Below are 18,255 nucleotides of genomic sequence, written 5' to 3'. Positions count from 1 at the left end.
TCAAACACTCTCATTTAGGTGTCGAGCACAAAGAGCATCGGTTGTTTCACAGCACAGTGCTTTTATGGCTACACATGCTTCATGAGGGCTGTGCCACTGAAGACCTACATGTTCTCCAGAAGTACGTCTGTGCTGGTATCTCCTCAGTTCTTCCTCCAGCTTCATGACAGCGTTCCTCAAATTATTCTTCTCCTCGCTGAGCCTGCTGACGAAGCCGGTGAGTTGGGCGTTCTGCCGTAGCAGCCGCTCTGTCAGGGAGCTGGAGGGGGTCCCAGGTGGCAGCGCCAACTTCAGCTGCAAGGAAAACAGCAAACCAAACCATGTGTGCTCCGTCTGAGTTGCCAGCTTAACAATATGACTTCGGTTTACAGGAAAAATACTTTAATGCACAGTGACAATAACTTTGTCAGAACTGATATAAAGAAAACAAAGTGCACATGTAAGCTATAGGCCAACGTTGCTTTTTCTATGCTCAACCTGTATCAACAGCAGAATACTTTATGAAAGTTCAGTTATTCCAACTGCAGCAGCGTGCAGAATCTCTTTTACTATGCTTAAAATTTATCTAACTAGGAGGAAAGAAAATCCCCCAAATTTTCACAAGTCACATAGAGAACACTTGCTTTCGATGCAAATAATATCTATCCAGGCTCAGTTAAAATCACATACTGCTGAAGTCTTTGTAACAGATTACACAACTCATTCCATTTCAGGTTTTATACACACTACTCAATTTCCTTTAATAAATACAGAGCAGTTGCAGTAAATGTCTTGTATCGACACAATAAAGTGCTGCTTTCTCTTTCTCTGTGCTGCTTTCTGCTCCCATCTCACCATCTAACTCTCTAACTCTCCCACCAAAGTTATGACATCGCATTCTCACCTCTTCCAGACAGGACACTCCAGGAAGTTTCTGTAGCTCTGAAATAACTTCTTCAATAGCATTTTGTATTGCAATGAAGTCCTGATCATCTGCTGTTTCAAACTGCAACCTGAAATGACAATTTCAGTACCACAATGTCAGACCAACAGAGCAGCGCCTTCACAGTGAACACATGCTGGGCCTTCAACAAACCACATCAACACAGTTACTGGAGATACACCCACATATACAAAGGCATTCAGTCACTCTTAGATATATACATTAAATTGGCTCAAATTCATAATGAATTTGCATTGAACAGTTTCTACAGATTTTGAATAAAGGTTATTCTATATGAAGAGCTTTTAAAGATATTCTTCTGCTTCCCACTGATCTGTGTGAAAAAGAAAAAAAAAAAAAAAAGTATTGTGGGGTATTTTTGAGATCCAATGCATTCCATTTGGCTCAAATGTTTTGGAATAAATGTTTTAATATCAAATCACCATCACAGTGAAATAAAAAACAGATTCATACCTCCCACACTGTTTTTTTCCTTAAAGAGACAGTAACTTGAGATAGTAGGAATCAAGATACATTTCACTTGACTAGAAAACACTGATTTTTCAGATGATAGACCACAAGGCATGGCTGTAGCAGTAACCTCTATATTCTTCCCCTTCCACAGTGAATTTTTTAATTATTGAACTGTTATAAAATGATCTTCCACGTACACCAACCTCAATTCATCAGTTTGCAAAGAAAGTGATTTTGCTGTAACTTATAAAGGACCACATCATGCAGGAAAGAGCAGAGCGATGGACACTGTGATCCTGTTTAACAGCACATCTCAAGCAAATAGAAGCATACACTATGAACATAGAGCAACACAAAAACTAGGCTTCAGTGTGTGAATTATGATTAAAACCTAATGTATTAGCTCATGGGTTGCTATTAACCACAATCAGCAGCTGAAGACTGGTCTAACCTGCTAGCAGCCTTCTGAGCCAATTGCTTTAGCTTTGGAGATGCACTTTGCAGCTTTTGTCTGACAGCCTCCAGAATTCCAGCAGCTGCAGAGAGGTCTCCTCCTCCTCCTGGCAGCGTGGGATACATCGATTCATTCGTCTCAGCTCCTTCCATTTTTTGCTGGAGAACCCAATTTCTTGTTCTTTCATTGGGTGTGTCCCACATAGTCTGTACATAAATATATGCTTATGTAAATACATTTCAAATATAATGCTTTTAAATAGAAGCATTTCATTCTGAAATACACTCAAAAATTCCAGATCATAATTCTGATAGTTCTGTAGTCAGCAGTGTGACTACACTATATGCTGTAGTGTACCACTCCAACTACATCTGAATGGTATCATGGAATCATAGAATGGCCTGGGTTGAAAAGGACCACAATGATCATCGAGTTTCAACCCCCTGCTATGTGCAGGGTCACCAACCACCAGACCAGGCTGCCCAGAGCCACATCCAGCCTGGCCTTGAATGCCTCCAGGGATGGGGCATCCACAGCCTCCTTGGGCAACCTGTTCCAATGCATCATCACCCTCTGTGTGAAAAACTTCCTCCTAACACCTAATCTGAACCTACCCCTGTCTCAGTTTAAAACCATTCCCCCTTGTCATATCACTATCCACCCTTGTAAATAGCTGTTTCCCCTCCTGTTTATATGCTCCCTTCAAGTATCAGAAGGCTGCAATGAGGTCTCCCCAGAGTCTTTTCTTCAAGCTAAACAAGCCCAATTCCCTCAACCTTTCCCCATAGGAGAGGTGCTCCAGCCCTCTGATCATCTTAGTGGCCCTCTTCTGGACCCACTCCAAGAGCTCCACATCCTTCTTGTACTGGGGACCCCATGCCTGGACGCAGTAGTGCAGATGGGCCTCAGAAGAGCTGAGTAGAGGGGTACAATTGCCTCCCTCTCCCTGCTGGCCACTCCTCTTTTAATGCAGCCCAGAATACAGTTGACTTTCTGGGCCGCAAGTGCACACTGCTGGCTCATGTCCACCTTCTCATCTACCAAATGGTGTATCAGGTGGTGCATTTCTTGGTTCAGATCTAGCTGTCACAAATCTAAAGTGAATTCATTCAGTAAACTCAGCTGATCAGAAGCCACCAGCCTTTCTGGTTTTCATGCCATCAGCTCCTTAACCAACTGTGCCTGCTTCTCAGAGCAATTCAGAGTCAGAGATATGGGAGTGACAATGCCCACCATGGTCATTGTCTTTGGATATTTGATGACAGTGAGGTGCTATTGAAGGGAAAAAAAAAATGCAGGATATTGTAAATGTCACAGGAAACAGTAAGAGACTCATTATTTGAAACCCCTGGCAGATCCTGGACAGCAAATTGTGCTGTCTACTGCTAATGAGGGGAAAATGCCTCATGGGCCACTGCAACCTGATCAAAGGGAAAATTGTTCCTTGATCACAGTGCTCACAGTTGCCTCTGATCAGGACATCTGGTGCTATCAGCTACTGCAAACTACTGATAGTTGCCAATGCTTCAGATTAAAAATAGTAGCAAAATTTGATGAAGACAAAAGTGTCCTTCCTGGCTCCACAGAGAAACAGCTGCCTAAGAGAAAGCAATGATTCTGGGATGGGCAAAATACATGGACAGCAGAGAGGCAAGTCTCCTGTCAACAACCTCCTTTCAGACTATGCACTCAGCACTCGCTGATCATCACTTACATCTTACAGGAGAGTTTCTAAAGAGTTTTAAAAGTCATTTAAAAACCATTACAGAACTGCCCAAACCTTTTATGAAGGAGAAAAGCTCACTGGCAACAGTGGTTCCAACTTCTAATAGACTAAATATTAGGCTAAATTCTGAAATTCTTTTCCTACATTGATTTCTTTCTTCTATTCTATTTGCTAACATACAAATTCACTCCTATGTTTGTTTGACTACATATTCATTTAATTCTTGCAGTTGTTGAGAGATCACTTTTTGATGTTTAAAAGACCACTCGTAGTTCATGGACCTTAGTGTAGATTAAGAGCCCTGGTCTGGAGTACTCCCAAACTCATTCACAAGACTGGGTGAGGGAATATTCTTTTTGTACTGTGCTTAAATATAAAGTGCATGTATACACTCAGACACATATCTCCTGCTCACTCTTCTCCTTACACATCTCTGCAGCTTCATTCTCAGAGTGAGTGAATAGTTTCAGACAGCAAAACAAGAGTGCTTCCCCCCTTTCTCTGGTGCCTATATTTTGGCACATGTAACTTGCCACTATTTTATAGATTAAACGCATGGTGACAAACAACAGTAATTGAACAAAAGAATTAAAAGCAAAATTGCACAGTTCAGAATCACACATTGCTCTCAGACGTACCGTACCTCATTTTGATTGTGGATTGGTGTTCTTTCAGCTTCCTTTTCCCTTTCACTCTCCTGCTCCTTCATCTGTAGTTCTTGGATTACTTCCTGCAACTTCTTTGTCTCGTTCCCTAATTTACGAACCTCTTGCTCCTTTTGTCCCAGTTGCCACTGAAGGTCTTCTACTTTGGACTCCAGTTCATGGAGTTTCTTCTGTGCTATTATGTTAGCATCTTGTTCTGCTTGTAATGCTTTTCTCTGGATTTGCCTCTCTTTTTCCATTTGCTGCCTCACTTGCACAGATTCCAGTTTATACTTCTCCATCTCACTCACTAACTCCACTATGCGGTCATGCTTTTCATCCATTTGTTTCTGCAGCTCTTTAAGTAATTCCTCAGATGGATTAGGTGTTCCAGCTTGCCCCTTATGTTCAGCGCTTTGAAGCTGAGCACATAGTTCTTTTTCCCTTTCTAGTGCACTGCTTATTTCAAGAGCTCGAACCTTCTCTGATTCAAGAAGAACCTGCAGCTCAGAATTACGGCCTCGTTCACGTGACAGCTGGGCAGCATTGAGTGCTTCTTGGGATTCAATTTTCTGTTGCAGATCACTTGACAGTTGTTTCTCTTCTTCCAAAAGCTCGTTTAACTGTAAGTTCTTTTGTTTTTGATCTTCAAGTGAAAATTTTAAATCCTTCCATATGAAAACAGAAGGAAAAAAATAATTAAAACCATTCATATGCACTTTGCCTTATGTTAGGCAAGTTGCAAAAATGCTAGTTGTACACACTTTGCTTTTAACAAGTTGTGCTGCTCACAAATTAATGTGACAATACTCCAAATGCTGCAGATACAGCTCAGATTATTATAGGTGTCTATACTCTAAAATCAGGTCATCTCCAAAAATAATGCTTTTTATAAGACAGCTATAGATCTGAAGTTGAAGAAAACTAATTCCTTGTATTTTCTAAAGCTGTGAGTTTCCAAGATAAGATTTCAAGATGTAAATAAATCTGTGTTATTGAACTGACTGCTTTTTTTGTCTCAGTGATGTCCTAGGATACCTGTAGTAATGTTAGCAGTGTCTCCTTTAACAGCTGTTCAACATATTCTACAGAACAGAGTATTTCTGCATTGAACATGACACACACAGTTGTAAAATTCCTGTTATTTAAAGTGTCACACTCCTTTTTTCAGCTCTAGATGGTACAATGCTGCTATTTAAGACATGAACATGGACAAAGACATGAACACACTGGACAAAAATGTAAGTCAAGATTAAATATTGACCAAAAGAATCTGCGTGCTCCTTAATGTTTCAGGCTATTTGGGAATATGGAAGGAATACCTCAAGCTCTTCTCTTCGTCTTTCCTCACTGCGTTCCATTTTAGCTTTCTCCTTTTCCAAAGCCCACTGTAACTCTCTTGATTTCTTCTGTTCGCTGGCCATTGTATCCTTGAGAACATCCAGCTCAGCTGCTTTTTCTTTAACTTCAGTCCTAAAATAGAAGAGGGCAGTTAGATCATACTGCTGGTTACATCAGTTACATGATACTTCTTTTATCTTGTGTTTGTGGAGTAGAATAAAAATGAAAAGCCTATTTAGAAAAAATAACTCCAACATCAAAAAGAGCTGCATAGCTCAAAAATGACTAAGAAGCATGTCTGTACCCCTAACTTTATAGCTGTCTTGTCTCATGAGTTAGCGGCTGGCATTCAACTTAATCCAGTCATTGGCCAAAGTTCAAAAGGGTGCAGGGAGAAAGCATCTTCTCATTTGTCTCAAAGGATCTGTAAAAGTTATAAGGTAGTCTGTAAGGTGATATCAACTCGAACTGTGTGATGCTATCACTGACGTTATGATATTGTATAAAGACACCCCAGTCTGGTGAAGACATTCATAGTTACGACTTTCCTGAGTGCCAAATACTTTGGTACCTCTGTTGTTGGCCATAGCAAAGCAACGCTCAAAGTCTATTTTTTGGGAGGCATGTTCTCCAGAAAAACAGACTCATTTACATTACATGAGACCAAATTCCTTAATAAAATCAGTACTGTGATTTCAGGTAGCACAGAAATTATCACATTTGCTGTCAATGCTGAAAAGTTGAAACTAAAATCTGTACCTGATGGTTTCTAGGTCCTTGAAGTGCTTGTGCTGTGCTTTCAGGGTTGTTTCAAGCTCTAATTTGGCCTGGGCAAGTTCATTCTTCAGTTCAGCACTCATCATTCTCTCTGAATTTAACTGTTCCTGAAGCTCAGCCGCTCTGTCCTTCGCACTCCGGAGCTCCACTTGCATCTCCAGTATCTGTGACTGCTTCTGCTGCATGCTGTACTCCAGCATTTCTAATGGGAGCACCATTAACAAGGACATTAGTCTAGTAATCAAACAACACCGTTCATTTGGGTCCAGTTTCCCACAGCACAGAGAATGAGCACAAGGCTATCACAGTGATATTTTCAAAAAACATTTTCTTTAAATAGTGGTGCGAAAACAAACCTGTCTTCTGCACTGGAAAACACTTCAACCTTTCCAAGAAATCACTTCAATTCCTCGAATGATTTAAAAACCATCTGAACAACCACATTTGTACCTATCACTTGGTAGCTACGTACACATACTTTTGACCAAATATTGGTGACAAAACACTGAAAGCACTTACAGCTTGAGTTTAAAAGTACAGTTGCTCTCTGAACTTTTTGTTGCTCGTTCTTCCTCTTGATTTACCACCCAGCTTGGAAAAGTTCAGAAAGCACAGAAAATAATCTTAAAATACTCAATTTTTATAGCAATTGAAACAATTTTGTGTCACTTATGACACAAGTCATAAGAACACAGCTGATATTTAAATTTTTGAAAAGTTACTCCAATTAGATTAAAAAATAAGAAGTAAGTATGCTCAGATCGTAAGTTGAGCATCAAAATCAGAGAACAAAAAAAGTCAACAGTTCTCCACTTACAATTAGAACAGCAGTGGCATGAAAATATGTAGGAAATACCACTGAAATCACCTTGGCTTTTTGAATCAATTTCTTGTTCTCTCTTTGGGTTATTTTTCATACTGTTCATCTGAGCATGCAATACTTGAATCTCCATTAGCAAACTTCTTCTATCTGCATCATGAAGACAGTCCACAGCAGTTCTCTGGTTAATTGCCTGTTAAGATCAAAAACACTTAAAATAAAAACTCTGGATTTTACTAGAGCGTGTGTCTATTGTGTGGACATTAAATCCATTTATATATTCACAGCCCACATATATTCAAAACATTTTAAACTAAGCCACCATTAGCACGATATTAAAATATTACAAAGATCTCTTTCTAATTCCCCTGCTGGGCATCAAAATTCTAGAATCAGAACTATCAGCTTTGTGGTGAATTATTAATTTCCTCTCTAATCCCTCCACGTACCACAGGAGAGTAAGTGACCTCTCTGTTTCACCGCAACATTATTACTTCCTCTTCTTATAACATGCTTCATGTACGTAAACTTTTCCTCTTACACAGTGTAGCATAATTATAATAAATTGCATCAAACTCAGGATAACTATTTCTATTATTTATTTACTTACTCCAAAGGTTGTATTTTTCCTGTACCTTGTGCCTACAAAAGCTCTTCTTGTTAAACAAATCTCTTCTTCCTATAAGACATACTTCATTTTCAGCTGTCTGATCTGCCATAGCTACATATATTTTTCAAAGAATTTATACATTTAAAAGTAAAAACCAAAATAAATGTAAACAAACCTTGACTTGAGTATGTTTTATGTTACCTGCTCTTGTAGCCTGTGCTCTAACTGACTCATCAGTACCACAGCATCTCTTGCGCCCAGTTCTGCAAGTTCAGTTTGAAACACAGCAAGCAGAACATTTTGTTCCCTCACAAAAACCTGCTGAATGGCACACAGGAGTTCTCCTCGCCAGTCTGAATCGCCTTCAAGAGGTTCAGAACTTGCATAGATCTACAACAGCAAGTACCAATTTAAACAGTTAGCAGAATTCAACGATAACACCAAGAACTGTTATCATGTATGCAAAACGTGTGTTTTTAGTGGAATATTGGACATCTCTTACATAACATTCATTCATACAAATGGATACATTTTTGTACACCTGATTTCTTCTGCATGCATAAATGCTCAACTTCACCAAGTTTTTTCCTCTTTCCTCTCACAACAGTGTCAGTTTAGCAGCTGCTGGAAACATGCTTTCCAGATACAGTTCATACTATTGTTTTTAAAAAGGTAAATCAGTATCAGAAGTTAGCAAATACAGGCATAACTGAAGGTATATTTTGTTAACAGAAAGTGCAACATGCAGCTTTACTGCCTAATTTCTGAAATCTTGACTTGTAGCGATATCTTTGCAGTATTTAAAACTGAATTATGTGCTCTTTATAAGGTTCTCATAAATCAGTTTTGTTTCAGAAAGAATCTTACAATATTGTTTATACCTCAGCTTCTCTGTGAAGTTGCATTTTTGAAATCAGGTCTTTCAAAGACGAGATGGTGCTTAGAAAGGCTTTCCTCTCCTCAAGCCAAGATTCTGGCCCCTGCTTAAGAGGTGGCATTTCTCTTTCACCATATGGAAATTCAGTGAGAGACAGCACCTGTACGCCTTCACGATGGACTGCTCTCAGCAAACCCTACAATAAATACCAAAAGAAATCAGAAACATCAGTCCTGACAATTAATGATGGTATCTCATACACACTGAAATACTGGTAGTTTCTGTGTCGATCAGCACAAGGAAACCACTTGTGCTTCCCCATATCAAGGACAGAAGCATCACCCAGTTCCTTATATTAGCCAAGCACCACAGCTTATTAAATAGATGTGTTCCCCTAGTTTCAAATGAGAATACCCAAATTCATACTCATATTGAAAACTGATTGCTGACGGAAACTTTTTACAAAAAAAGATCTGTAGTGCTTCCAGGCAAGCTTTTCAATTAACTTCTTGAAATTACTCATTATTATTATTCAAGGCCAGGCTGGATGGGCCCTGGGCAGTCTGATCTGGTGGGTGGCAAACCTGCCCACAGCAGTGGATTGGAACTGCACGGGCTTTGAGGTTCCTTCCAACCCAAGCCATCCTATGGTTCTGTGATTTAAGTTAGGTCTTTGTCAGAAAAGGCTCCTGTTTTCTTTTGTTGTGTTGTGTGTTGTTTTTTCCTTCACTAATTAACAGCATGATACCCTTATGTTTACGATACACAAACTGAATTACTTTCATAACACAGTTATTATCCCACGTCGATAATTACAGAACCAGTACAGCTGTGTAACAGATGATCGTGACACCATCATTAATACATAGGAAATGCAATAAAATATAATTAAGAGTTAAATTTTTCACAATCATCACTTCAATCACTTGTTAAGAACAAGTCTACTGCTAAAAAATTCACGTTTAAATTTACTGAAATTCTGTGAAAGATGTTTTAAATGAAACAACACATTCTATTCAACAAAAATTTAGGTAGCTTACAGGCATTTCAAACAAAACACCTATCAGAAGGTATCATATAACACCTATCAGAAGTGTTTTAAAATGTATTTGGATAGCTAACACTTTAAACGATCTAAAAGGCTACTATCCATTAATCAAGCAGTAACTAACTTAAGCTTTTAGCACTACCATTCTTGTTCCACAATAAAAATGCTCAGCTCCATTTTACCTTAATTTTTTGAGGAAGCAAATCTGTTGAAGTTTCACCTTCATCTGGTCCTTCCGATATTGTGTCAGATCCTTGGGTCTGAGCAAGATACATTCCTTGACTCCAGTCTGAACTGGAATCTAAAATAAAAGGAGAGAAAAACATGAAAGCTGGATTACTGTGAAACTTTGAAGAAGAGACATCAAAAAAATATTTTTGTTATAACGTGGCTGCATGTCACCACAGTTGATTCTATGCCTGGAGACTATTTGTTTTATAGTTTTCCCATTTCAAATCAGTGCCAGCAAAAAAACAAATCAAACCAAACACTACCCTCCCACTCCAAAACATCAAAATTTAAATTACTATTTTAGAAGAAAAACAATTTATTTACACAACTACATCTGCTAAATGACTCTTCTTAGTATGCTTAGCCTTTGTATATGACAAGGATTGCATTGATAATTTCTGTTGCTCCTGAGGAAGTCTGAACGTGCCATCATTTCTCACTGCTAAGGACTAATAGCTTTCAATTCATCAAGATACGACAGAGTTATGTTGAAGACATACTGGAATATGTAAGAAGAATACAGATAGACAGTCCAATTGGAAGATAAAAATGGCATCAAATATCTTGACTCAACCTATCTTCAATCCCATCATTTTTCTCTTCTGTAACAGTTTAATAGACATGATATGCTTGAATGCTCAGAACCCTTCTTCTAGGGTAATAATAGTTCTGCTTTGATCTGGGGAGCAGTTTTTGTTCCTTAGAACACAAACTCTTGAACAGTAAACTTGCTATTAAAATGCAAATTTCATTTATAACGTTGATCACATGAAATCTTCTAAAACAAGTTTCTTACCACTAGAACATCCATCTCTAGCTTGATATGGTGGAGAATGTGCTAATCCAGAAATCGGGATTCCCTGTGTTCAGAAAAGACAGCAGTCAGACCTTGAATAATCTCACACCCACTCTTAGTATAGGAGCTAATTCTAAAGCCTAAAATGACAAGAGTGTCTCCCTTCAGTTTCCCCTGCAGTGAAAGTAATCAGAATGGAGACTAAAAAGATGGTGTTCAGTAGTGTGACTTGCACTTGTCCCCGCTACACAGAGCATGATAGATTCAAGAACAGCATCTAACAGTTGAACACACTCCCAAATTTGAATTGCTGAGGAAGTGGTGCACAATCCCCCCATAGGCCATAGAAACATCACAGCACTTAAGATCTCTACATTAATGTTCATTAATGGTTGTTCACAGTTCGATTTAAAATGGAAATTTCTGTAGCAGGAGCAAAAGCAGAAACCAAAGTACTTCAATGAGTATAAAATAGGATACATACTTCTTTAGCTCGTAGACTCTCTATGACTTCTTTTAAAGCATTACATTCATCAGTTAATACTTGTACTGCAACAAACTTCTCTCTCTTTAATGCTTCAGATTCAGAGATATGCCTTGTCTCCATGTCCATGATTTCAGCAGCATGGAGTTCTTGCATTTGCTCAATTTTTTCATTAAATTCTCTTATGATCTCTGCAATCTCTTCAGAAGAGCAGGCACTTGGCAAGTCAATTTGAATTTCTGCATTTTTTACAAGGACTGGTGAAGTCTGGATATAGCTGCTGATATTCACAGTCTTGTCTGTCTGTGAAGATGTGCTTTTCCCAGTAGACTCGCTGGTTAGCAAATCACACAGTATTTCTGCATCTTTTCTGCTTTCAGTTTTTGCCATGTCCTTTTCCATTCTCACATAATTTGCAAGTTTCTCTTCTACTTGAACTAGCTTCTCTTTGACTTTGCACAGATCTTCCTGAAGGTGTACCAGATTTCCTTCTTTTACCTGTAAATACAGAGAATCTGAATCACAGTTCCTCCAAATCCTTGGAAATAAACAAGACCTAAACAACTCTCTATACAGCTGCAACTCAGTTTAGTTCTATTTTAAAGTGGCTATGACACATGGTGACAAATATACTATCTTAAGAAATACACCTCTAGATCCACTGTTGCATTGGATTGGATTATAAATCTCTGGCATTAAATGAAGTTTTGGTCTACACCATCACCTCTATTGCACTGACAGTAGGTAATGAACAACTGTTATTCCTAGTGGCATGCTCTCTACAGGATGTTTTAGAAAATAGCAAAAGTTATAATCAGTCCTTTGTAATAATTTGCTTTAAATACATTAGAGAACAATCTGGTTCTTACTGATAGCTCCTTGTGAAGTTTTTCTGTCTCTTCTCTGCAACTGCTCAGTTCTTCCTTAGCAGCAGCTGCTTCTTCTTTAACTTTCTCTAGTTCATTAGAAAGTGCATTATCATTTTGTCTCTCCGTGAGTTGTGCTCCTGCCTATGATGCAACACAAGGTACGGAAAAAGAGGAAGAATCTTATGAACAATCAAGAATTAATAACATTGATTACTCATGCTGATTTACTAAAATCACACATGAAAGTAATGAGAGTCTTTCATGACCTCAAACATCATCAAGTCCAACCTCAACCTAACCATACCACCCTAACTCTAACATCCAAATGGTTTTTAAACACATCCAGGGATGGTGACTCAACCACCTCCCTGGGGAGCCTATTCCAGTGCTTTAACAACCCTTTCTGTAAAGGTTTTCCTGATATCCAACCTAAACTTTCCATGGCACAACTTCAAGCCATTTCTCCTCATCCTGTCACCAGTGAGAAGAGACCAACCCAGCTCTTGCTGTAAGCACTTTTCAGATATTGGAAGAGAGCAATAAGCCTCCTTTTCCCCAGACTGAACAGCCCCATTCCTTCAAGACAGGGAAAAACAAATCTATGTTATTTCAATTAACACATCCTCTAAAAATTAAGAACCTTTTCCTTGATTAACTCCTACAAACTGGTTTCTTGTGGAAGTAAAGACCATCTAGAAGGCATGGGGAGGAAGGTCAACAGCCAGTAGGAAATAAAGTCTGATAATATCACTGAATTTATAACACATATATGACATTCATTCAATCTGTCCTTCGATGAAAGGTCTTCGAACCTTTTCTGATCCAGTACTGGGTTTCACGACCTCTTTGAACTTCAGCAAGCAAGCCCAACTTCTTTAATTAGGCCCAATGAACTACAAAGGTTTTAAATTCAGATGCAACATAACCAGTGATGGATGTGAATCAGGACAAATATACATTTGTGAAAGCTACCAGTAAGAAATATACTTGGAATCAAGGCAAGAAAGAAAACGACGTAAAACAAAAATCAAAGCATACTTAATGGTAATGGTTTAAGTTGCCAGGGGAGGTTTTGGCTGGATAATTTCTACTCAGAAAGAGTGGTGAGGCACTGGAATGTGCTGCCCACGGAGGTGGTAAAGTCACCATCCCTGGACATTTTCAAGAAAAGGGTAGATGTGGCACTGAGTGAGATGATCCAGTGGTATGGTGGTGATGAGTTGGTGGTTGGACTTCATGATTTTAGTGGTCTTTCCAAGCTCACAGAATCACACAATGGACAGGGCTGGAAGGGACCTCAAGGATCATGAATCTCCAACCCTCCGCTGCATGCAGGGCCACCAACCTCCCCATTTAATACTAGACCAGGCTGCCCAGGGCCCCATCCAATCTGGCCTTGAACACCTCTAGGGCATCCACAGCCTCTCTGGGCAGCCTGTACGGTTCTATAATTCTATAAACAAATAAAAATGTTCAGACAAACTACTATCACTCCCTTATCCATTCTGAACCTTCTTCCAGAAGATTCTGCCATTTTGATTGGTCTACTTCTTGCCATAAGTGTGATTCTCCCCAATACATGCAAATTCAAAGTAATAATAAGAAAGTATATGCTCAAAATGCAAATCAATTAATGCAAAACAAAATTGATAGTAGAGTTCATCTAAAATAATATATTTTTCTTCCTGTAACTCCAAGAATAAATGAGAAATGAAGATCTACTCTACACAGCAGGATATTTCTATTGCTAGTTGTGTGAAGTTCTGCATTTGTTACAGTTTACACACAAGGAAATGATTTTAGTGAAAACATGCCAAAAGAAAATTGCATATAATTACCAGATATGTATCCATTTCTTCTTGCTTAATGTATTTCTGAATCTCACTTCTGTGTTTCTCTTGAACCTCTTCTAGTAATTGCTGAAGTTCCAATAGCCTCTCTTCTTTCAATTTAGATTCCTGTTGTGTAACTTTTACATTTTCTTTTTCTTGCTCCAAGCTGTGATTTGTCTTTGCCAGCTGTTCCTCCACCTCTCTAAGCCTCTGTGTTAAGAGTGATACTTCTGATTCTACCTCATTTTCAGTAATATCACTCACACCTTCTGTCTGGGGGTGCTTGCTTACTTCCTCCAGACATTCTGAAGTTTCCTGAATTTCTCTCAAGAATTTCCCTTGTTCTTGGACTGCATTTAGCTGAACCTCACTCCCGAGGGCAGCTGCGACTTTTTCCATGAGTGTTTTCTCTAGTTCCAATATTTTATTTCCAAGCATTTCTCTTTCAGCTTTTCCTTGTTCTTTCAGATCTTTTATTTCATTGTAGGACTGACACAGTTCTGAATCTTTCTCCTTAATGCATGCCTGAAGTTGCTGCAGCTGCACCTCCATCTTGCTAATGGTGATCCTTGTATTTTCATCAGAAGACCCGAGCTGGGTTTGATCTCGCAGTTCTGTCATCTCACATGAGACTTCATCCATTTCCTCAGTTTTCCTGTTGCTCCCAACTTCTGTTTTTTCTCTATCACCTTTCATCAGTGCACACTTATACTTCTCTGTTACTTCTTCATGTTCTTTTCTTAAAACGTTCATTTCTTGCTTTAGCTGGTTCATTTCTAACTTAGTTTCCTCAAGCTCATTCTTTGTTTGAGATGCCTCTAAATTAATACTTTCTACTTGCTTCTCCAAAGCCTCTTTTTCTGCCAGAACTGTTTCAAGTGTGTGTTTCAGACTGTCAGCATCCTCATGAAAAGCAGTGAAATCTGCAGGTATTTGTTCAATATTTGCCAGTTCTTGCTGAAGCTTATCAATTACATCGTTCAACTGTTCTATTTCCTCATCATTCTTTCTCTTCACACGTTCTTGATCACTTTTCAGACATTCTACCTGGGCTTCAAGGTCCCGTATATGCTCATTTTGTTCTTCAAAAACCTGCAAAAAAGCACAACAAAAAAGTTGTGCAACAATAATGAGTAACTACAAAACCTTCAGTTTAGTCCAGTTCCTGGACTTCACAATAACAGTTTTTTCACAGTTTGCAGTGTCTTGTAAATAAAGGTATGTTATACGTGAACTTCTTGATGGCACGTCCCTTGTAAAGGTCTGTGACAATCAAGATACCTTCACATAGGAATGACAAAGTCTGTGACCTGAATAAACTCTGTATGTAGGAGTAAAAGTATCAAATGAAGCGAAAGCATTCATAATATTTACAGAAGTACAAAATGCTGAAGTCCCAGTGTTCACAATGCTTTTTCCCAACAGTTTACTCTAAAGATTTAGCTTTTCCTTTCCTCTGAAAATTAAAACAGCCCAAGACATTCTACGATTCTACAATTTTATGCAAAGGACATAAAATTCAAAGAAATTCATTGAAGGATGTAACTAAGCAAATATGAGACTGGTGACTCTATAATACAGAGAAAAAGGAGCCATCTTATATCAGTTTCTAATAAGAAATAAATGGGAAAAAGCACACACAAAAAAATCAAATGATTCATGAAAATAAATTTAATAAGTTTTTTAAAAAATCTTATCAAAAGGAAAAATATGACAAGCAGACTCCAGACAGAGTAAGATTTATAAAATTAACCATAAAAACCACTTATTAAACTGTAGTAGAAGCAATACTTCAAAAGACTATATAAGAACACTGAAAACTCACTATAAAGTCAAAAGAATAAGTGGATATATTTTCCTAATAGAATGTCTGGAGATCTGAATTGAGCAGTGCTTATGCACTGGAATTGAAAAAACAAACAAACAAACAAAAACCAACACAAAAGGAAATTTCTCAAGAATATTCTGAAAGGAAGAATGTGAAATGAAAATAGTTATGGTATATAAAATAGTTAAGAACAGTAAAAGGGCCTTTTACAAATTATTAGGAAGAGGAGAAAAAGAAAGAAAGAAAACAAAATTTATTACTAAAGTAGCTGTGCTTTTCCCTTTATCTCTCACTATTTTATTAGGTTTAGTTAGTTAAACACTAAAATAACTTTGTATTAATTATAATAGGTTTAAGAATAAATGAAAAATGTGATCAAGACTGAAGGAAGCTCAACAGCACTAAAGAAAATGTGAACAAGGCCTTGGTTTTCAGAAGAAAAGAACATCGACCCTGCTGGCTGCTATCCAGTGAGCTTAACAGCTTCTCTTCTTCATAACAGTAGAATAAAGGGCCACACAAGGCATATACAGCTATTAAAAGAAAAGCACTCTGTGGGATGAAGATGTCCATAGGATTAAAAAAGGGATTAACCTAAGGATGATCTATTCATTTTTTAATGCTGATCTCATACACAAGCAAACAGTAATTATTTAATGTTCTGGAAACTAAAACAGGGTAAGAAGATGAAATTAAGAAAATGGAATTATACTACAGGAAAAGAACCAATCATTAAAATGAACTACACCTAAATCCTAGGTATTTTCCTCAAGGCAAGAAATGTAACTCTCTTACCATGGTCATTATATAAAGCAGAGTTGTTCTAGATTCCTGAAATATGATCTTTTCTAAATGCACTTTCCTAAATCCAATTCAAAATTTTCTAATTATTCACTGAGATTCATTATAAGTAGAAGTAGCACACACAAACTCAGTGAAATTATCCAGTCAAAGCTCTATTTCATTTCAGTGGATCCAATACGCCTCAGTGAAATGTTCTGCTAAACACTGAGCTGCTGACGGGTGAAAGAGTTTTTATTATTACCTTACTGAATAATTTGGGCTCTGGGGACAAGGTTTACGACTAAAAAATTTCATGTTTTAAAAAGTCAGAATGCAACATTCTTCCACTGAAAATATCCAATGTTTCTGCTACAAAAAATATGAGACCAGAGGCCAGTTTCTTCTACTTACATGAATACAAAATATGTAGCGTAACTACTGAAATCAAGTTCATTATATCTGTATAAATTGCAAGTATGCCAGAGCAAGGGAAGCTTATTTTCATAAGAACACATGATTGAAACGTACCAGAAAACTATCAGTGTTAAACAGTACATAAAGATGAATCTGCTTTATTTGCTCTATTTTTTTTTTAAGAGAAGACAGCTTGTTGCTTGTACAACCACCACATTTCAAAACTGGATTAAATATGTTGCCAACATCAGCATGATGGCAAAGCATTTATACAAGCTCACGAGAAGTTCAGCTACTAAAATGAACAGTAAGTCTAACAGGTTTCACTGTTGGACATAACTGAAGGTTAGCCCCTGCAAGATGGTAAAACACATGCTGAGATTCAGTCCAGCTACCTAAACAACACTAAATTTTCAGAAGTACAAGAAGAATAAGGAAAGAAGAGCTTTAGACAAAAAATGAAACAGAAATAATGCAGAAAAACAAGCAGAAAGCAAGTATAATGTATTCACAGTATAAAAAGAGTGGAGGAGGAAAAGCAGATCAGTGTAAAAACACTGTTTGATACTGAAACATTAATATTTTTAAATTAAAGCAGGAACAGAAGATACTGTAAAGGGAAATATTCACATTTTTACTATTCTTAAAGCTAGCAACAAGGCAGGACTCTGAAAAAAGATTTCAAAAGTATGTACTTTGTTGTCAGTTGTGCCTTCAAGTTGCTGTTGCAGTTTTGCAATTTGTTCATGAAGATTATCTATTTCTTGCTCCTTTTCTTGCATGATGTGAGCAAGTTTCCCAGCCACTAAGTGATGGTCTTTTATGGTGGCATCTTCAGATTTCTGGATAGCTAGTCCCAGTATTTTCATTTCATCCTGCAAAAAAAAAATCCAACCCACAAAAAAATCAAAATCACGTTACAGTTATACATGACATTTTCTGCATATTTTTGTATGAATATTAAGGTATAGGAACAACATATCTTATGGAATAAGAAGTTATTATACAAATTTCATAGTATTTTGCAAGTTGAACTGCAAAATGCTTGAGAAAAAGAAATAATTTGACATCTTGCCATTTTTCAAGAAATTGTTTCTGAGAAGGGAAAATAAAGTTCTAGGCTTCCCAGTTACATAATTACCTTAAATAATTTGTTCTCTTGTTCAAGCTCTTGCAAATGTGTAGTAGACTCCTTTCGCTGAATTTCTAGCTGCATGTGCAACTGCTGAACTTCTTCATTTTTATTTTCTAACTCCTCTCGAAACTGCTCCAGTTGTTCTTCAAGGTTTGTGACCTATGCTCACAAAACAAGTAGTGAAAAAAGA

At 37.7% G+C, this 18,255-nt stretch overlaps 1 protein-coding gene across 6 annotated transcripts in view; it reads right to left on the bottom strand.

The window, feature by feature from the left end:
- Positions 1–18,255, bottom strand: part of AKAP9 (A-kinase anchoring protein 9) — a 102,117-nt gene that overhangs the window by 6,140 nt on the left and 77,722 nt on the right. For 5 of the 6 annotated variants that reach the window (XM_048950308.1, XM_048950309.1, XM_048950310.1 and 2 more), the window contains 16 exons: positions 18,072–18,224; positions 17,626–17,805; positions 13,912–14,997; positions 12,074–12,214; positions 11,205–11,702; positions 10,721–10,784; positions 9,876–9,994; positions 8,650–8,841; positions 7,970–8,158; positions 7,207–7,351; positions 6,321–6,540; positions 5,543–5,693; positions 4,220–4,888; positions 1,848–2,056; positions 884–992; positions 109–294 (listed from right to left, as the gene is read on the bottom strand). In XM_048950308.1, the coding sequence (XP_048806265.1) occupies positions 109–294; positions 884–992; positions 1,848–2,056; positions 4,220–4,888; positions 5,543–5,693; positions 6,321–6,540; positions 7,207–7,351; positions 7,970–8,158; positions 8,650–8,841; positions 9,876–9,994; positions 10,721–10,784; positions 11,205–11,702; positions 12,074–12,214; positions 13,912–14,997; positions 17,626–17,805; positions 18,072–18,224 (4,311 nt within the window). Of the gene's footprint in view, positions 1–108; positions 295–883; positions 993–1,847; positions 2,057–4,219; positions 4,889–5,542; positions 5,694–6,320; positions 6,541–7,155; positions 7,352–7,969; positions 8,159–8,649; positions 8,842–9,875; positions 9,995–10,720; positions 10,785–11,204; positions 11,703–12,073; positions 12,215–13,911; positions 14,998–17,625; positions 17,806–18,071; positions 18,225–18,255 lie in introns of those variants that run through there. The other variant, XM_048950312.1, reaches the window with a different exon arrangement.

The sequence above is a fragment of the Lagopus muta genome, chromosome 7 (genome assembly GCF_023343835.1).
Source record: "Lagopus muta isolate bLagMut1 chromosome 7, bLagMut1 primary, whole genome shotgun sequence".
NCBI lineage: Eukaryota > Metazoa > Chordata > Aves > Galliformes > Phasianidae > Lagopus > Lagopus muta.
This window is presented reverse-complemented; position numbering and strand designations above follow the sequence as displayed.